This window comes from Aphanomyces invadans (genome assembly GCF_000520115.1).
Source record: "Aphanomyces invadans strain NJM9701 unplaced genomic scaffold supercont1.107, whole genome shotgun sequence".
Taxonomy (NCBI): Eukaryota; Oomycota; class Saprolegniomycetes; order Saprolegniales; family Verrucalvaceae; genus Aphanomyces; species Aphanomyces invadans.
In genome coordinates, this window is record NW_008580252.1 from 1 (window position 1) to 4,754 (window position 4,754).

Genomic DNA, 4,754 nt, shown 5'->3' on the forward strand with positions numbered 1-4,754 from the left:
CTCTAGTTCGAGGTTGGCATGGAACAAAGGTCGAAGCCAGTCCAGTCGTGGGCAGTGCCGCCGGTCCTCGTGCAAGGAACGTCTCTACCGCGTGTGTGGATGGCATGCTTCACATCAAGCTAGGGTGAATAGGATATTTTATGACACTTGGACGTGGGCGTGTTGGGCGAGCTGGGCGAACGCGCTGTCCTTGTTGGCGAGGAGGGTGGCGGGGGCGTCAAACTCCTTGACGCGGCCCGCGTCCAGCACGAGGATCCGGTCCGAGTCCAAAATCGTCTCGAGCCGATGGGCAATGATGAGCCGCGTGACGCCGTGGAACCCGTCCTGGATCATCTGCTGGATCAGCCGGTCCGTCTCGAGGTCGATGTTGGCCGTCGCTTCGTCCAGCACCACGACCTTGGACTTGCGCAACAACGCGCGCGCGATGCACACCAACTGGCGCTGGCCCACCGACACGTTCCCGCCCTTCTCCGACACGGCAAACTCGAGCGACCCCACAAACTCGTCCAAGTGCACTCGCTTGAGCGCCGTCCACAGCTCGTCGTCCGAGCACGTGTTGGACGGGTCCAAGTTGAACCGAAGCGACCCGCTAAAGAGCACCGGGTCTTGCGGGATGATGGTCAGGCGCGACCGGAGCGTGCGGACCGAGATCGACGCAATGTCCACCTGCATAGAGCCATCAGACCTCCTCACACGCATGGGTCATCGATCCGTACCCCGTCCAGCGTGATCGTGCCCGTCGCCGACGGCACCATGCGGAAGAGCGCCGCCATGAGCGAACTCTTGCCCGACCCCGTGCGGCCGCAGATCCCAACCTTCTCGCCGCCCTTGACCGTGAAACTCACGTCGTTGAGGACCAAATCCAAGTGCTCGCGGTACCGCATCGAGTAGTTGGTAAATGTGATCTCGCCCTGCGTCGGCCACGAAGCTGCGACCTTCGTCGTCGTGTTGTGGCCGGTGTCTTCATTTTCCAACGAGTTGTAGTGACCAAGGCGTTCGACGGATGTCATGGTGTTTTCAACAAACGTGACGAAGACTGCCGTGCGCGAGAGGACAGTCGAGAGCTGCGACGAGTACGTCAGTGCGAGCCCGGCAGCGGTCACCCCGATCGAGCTGCGGGTGGCCACCGCAATGAACGCGACGGCTAGAAAACGACCGAAACGAGAGGCACGTGAGAAGGACGGAGAGCGTGGTATGACCTCACATACCCGTGATCACAAAGGAAGAGACCCAGTCGAGGCGCAGCTGGAACCACCGGCCCGAGCACGTGTACGCAAACGAGAAGCTGATGTAGTGGTCCAGCGCCTTGCGCTGCTTGTCCGAGATCTGGCCGGTCATGTTGAATGCGCGAATGGTCGAGAGACCGTTGATGGCTTCGCCGACAAGTGTCACGACCGGCGACCGCGCGATCCCGTCCATCCGTTTGAGCTCGGCCGACGACACGTTGTAGTACTGCTGGAGCCACTTGAAGAGGAACGCGATGGGGACGTATGCGATGAGAATCCACGGCGTCGACCCGGCGCACACGATGAGAATGGCGAATATCATAAACAAAAACTGGAGCACCATCATGCCAAAGAACGGCAGCATCGAGTCGACTTGGTCCAGGTCGGACGAAAACCGATTCAGGATGCGGCCCATGGGAGTCACGTCAAAGAAGGTCGGGACGGGCGCGCTCACAACGGCTTGGAACACCTTGGCGTGGAGAGACCGCGAGCATGCGATCGCGACAAATAGGACGTAGATGGAGCGGCCGTAGTACAGCACGAGCGACGAGATCGCAATCATGAGGTAATACCACCCCGTCGTCATGGAGTTGTTGAGGGCAATGTTGTTGGCCCAGTAGCTCATGTACCAGTCCGTCATGGCGGCCGCGGCTTGGGCAGCCGTGAAGATGACAATGATGGACAGGATTACGACCACGCCGTTGTACCCGCTCGAGCCAAAGTACATCTTGTACGTGTTGAAGGTGACGAGTCCCTGGGCGCGATCTTCTTTGTCCATGAGTCCTCCGCCGCGGCCACCACCGGGGGGCCCTTGTTTGGTTGCATCGGCTTTCTTTTTCTCTTCCGGCGTGGCATCCTTGCTGTCCGCAGCGTCGCTATCGTTGCCATCGGCCACTTCCTTCTTCTCAACAAAGCTCAGCAGGTGCGGAAAGTCGACCTTGAGCTGGGTAAACTTGCCATCGCCGACAATCGCGCCGTCCGCCATCACCAGCACGCGGTCCGCGTGCGGCAAAAAGTGGTAGTGGCTGTTCAGCACGAGGATGGTCGTTTTGTCCTTGAGGAGCCCTTGCACGCATTGTTCGAATACGGCGTTGGCCACATGCACGTCGAGCGCGCTCAAAGGATCGTCCAAAAGGAACACGTTCGCGCGGCGGTGGTACAGCGCGCGAGCCAGACTCACGCGGGCCTTTTGGCCGCCGCTCAAGTTGATGCCGCGCTCGCCGATCTCGGTCTCGTCGCCGCGAGGGAGCATGGCCAAGTCCGTCTCGAGCTGGCAAGCCGACAGCACCTCGTGGTACAGCGCTTCGTCGTATGGCGAGTCGAACAGGATGTTTTGCTTGAGTGTGGCGTGCTGGATCCACGCTTCTTGGTTCACGTACGAAAAATGCGCCCGCACGTTGTGGCTGCCGCTGATCTGGTGGATTTCGCCCAGGATGGCGCTGACCAGACTCGACTTGCCGCTGCCGACGCTGCCCACAATGATCGTGAGCGTATTGGGTTGGATGTGGAGGTTGATGCTGGACAGCGTCACGGCGGCCGCCTCGTGGACTGCGACGTCGGTCGGCCCGACCGGCGCAACCGAATCGTGCTGCTGTTCCGTCGATGCCTTGCTCGTGGCATCCCAGCTAAAGTTGCCATCGGCAATCTCGATCACGGGCACGTCGTCGTCGGCCTTCCCTACAGCAGTACCAACCCAGTCAGGCAACGACGCCCGGCATGCCTTACCAGCGTGGTGCGTCCCTTCCAAGAGCGGAATCTCATCAGCGACGAGGAACTTGGTGATGCGTTGGCATGACGCCCATGCTTCCGACAGCCCCATCACGGCGGTACTAAACACCGTGCACGGCTGGCGGGCGATGTTCATGTAAGCCAGCGCCGTGAAAGCCAACGGCGTCGTGAGGGTGTAGCCACGTGCGACATAGATCATCAAGCACGCTGCGAGCGAGATCACGGGCGCCACGGACATGAAGACCGTGTTCAGGATGCGGTGCGTTTGGTATTTCTTGAGGAGGGCGAGCTCGCGCGATCGGATTTCCGCGAGTTGGTCGGCCAGCGACGATTCCCACGCGTACAACTTGACGACGCGGATGCCTTGGAGGACTTCGTTTGTGAGCTTGACCCGTTCCGATTGAACGCCGAGGACTTTGCGCCGGACCTGGCCGACGTGTTTGCCGGACACAAAGCCAAAGTACAGGAAGAGCAGCATGAGGAGGCCGCCGACGAGGCCAGAGACCCAGTCGAGTTCGTTTCCGATCAAGATGAACACCGCGAGAAGCATCATGGGGCTACGAATCGACGGCCGTGACGACGACGGAGCCAAGACAATTGTACCTGATGAGCGTCCAGTAACCCAGCATAAAGCCAAAGAACAGTCGGTCAGCATCCACAGACGCCATCGTGACGATCTCGCCGGTGGTCATGGCCTTCTTGGCATGGCCTGACATGCGCAGGATCTTTCGGAACACGTTGTCAATCAAGATGATCTTTGCATTGCACCCGAGTCGGTTCGTGAGGAATTGACCAAAGTCACCGACCGTCACCGACACAAACGTGAGCGCTGTGAGGAGCGCCGCGAGCGCGTACCCGTTGGTGACTCCGAGCGACGTGGTAAAGTTGGGCTTGTCGTACAGCGTCAAGTACTGCAACATGCTCTTGATCATGATCGGTTGGACCATGAGGATGGCGCCAGAGAGAACGTACAGCAGAAACGAGCTGAGGATGCGCGGCTTGAGCGTGCGGAAGAGCGCCACAGCAAGATTAGGCGATTCGAGCTTGAGCTGGTCGGCCCAGTGTCGTTCAAATGAGTTGGACTGGTTGCCAGCCGTGTCGAAGTGCGGTAATGGCCAAATGTCGTCTTCCACGAGCGCCGTCTTGGCCCCTTTTGACATGAGCGGACCCATCCAGTTCACTCCGACGAACGAGAACAAGTTGGCCGACTCGAGAGGATGCGGGACCGAGTTCCACTTGGTCTCCTCGGCCACCTCGACGGCCAACGCGGCATCGTCCTTCGGCGGCTTGCCTGGCGACTTGAGCGCCACGTAGTCTGTCATGGTGGCAGTCGTTTCCAGAATGAGGCCAGGTGGGCATTCTCGAACGCCATTGTGCTTCGGCTGGGCCCAACTTCAACCATTGCTGTCGCCATGTGGACTTGACTCTCGCATGGCCCGACGTGACGAATGGAGGCCAGGATGGTCAGGACGAACGCTCCATTTTCGAAGGACAATGGTCAGTGTCATTCTTGCATATATTCGAATCTACATGTTCGAAAGATAGTGCACTCGACCCAGCACGATTGTGTCACGTTTCCAAAGACATACATAAACCATGTTGAAATTGCTTTGATTATGGAGAAGTTGATGCCGGATCTTGCTGGCGAAAATGTCGAATTTGGAGTGTCCTCTAGTCTATCGAATCGACGACGACAGCACCACTTGACCGAGCACGCCATGTCCTTTCGCTCAAACTTGCTAGTGTGCATGCAGTAGACACTCGCGTGGCAGCTCTACCGTTCGCCCCTGTGACACCGAA

At 59.0% G+C, this 4,754-nt stretch overlaps 1 protein-coding gene across 2 annotated transcripts; it reads right to left on the reverse strand.

The window, feature by feature from the left end:
* On the reverse strand, positions 1 to 4,424 carry H310_14930. 2 transcript variants are annotated; one of them, XM_008882905.1, is made up of 5 exons: positions 3,558 to 4,424; positions 2,952 to 3,511; positions 1,209 to 2,903; positions 717 to 1,144; positions 1 to 666 (listed from the first exon to the last, which is right to left on the reverse strand). In XM_008882905.1, exons 1-5 carry the CDS (start codon positions 4,274 to 4,276, stop codon positions 139 to 141), a joined length of 3,930 nt encoding a protein of 1,309 aa, XP_008881127.1. In that variant the 5' UTR covers positions 4,277 to 4,424; the 3' UTR covers positions 1 to 138. The 2 variants fall into 2 exon arrangements, with proteins under 2 accessions (XP_008881127.1, XP_008881128.1); XM_008882906.1 differs by having other exon boundaries at positions 717 to 2,903.
* Positions 4,425 to 4,754: the final 330 nt, after the last annotated feature.

What these genes read in the sequence shown, in the direction of transcription:
- H310_14930 (XM_008882905.1), bottom strand. Translation starts at nt 4,276, where the DNA reads ATGACAGACTACGTGGCGCTCAAGTCGCCAGGCAAGCCGCCGAAGGAC. An exon ending in CTCTTCCTTTGTGATCACGG is followed by an intron (nt 1,145 to 1,208) that starts GTATGTGAGGTC and finishes GTCGTTTTCTAG; the next exon opens with CCGTCGCGTTCATTGCGGTG. An exon ending in GCACGATCACGCTGGACGGG is followed by an intron (nt 667 to 716) that starts GTACGGATCGAT and finishes GGCTCTATGCAG; the next exon opens with GTGGACATTGCGTCGATCTC.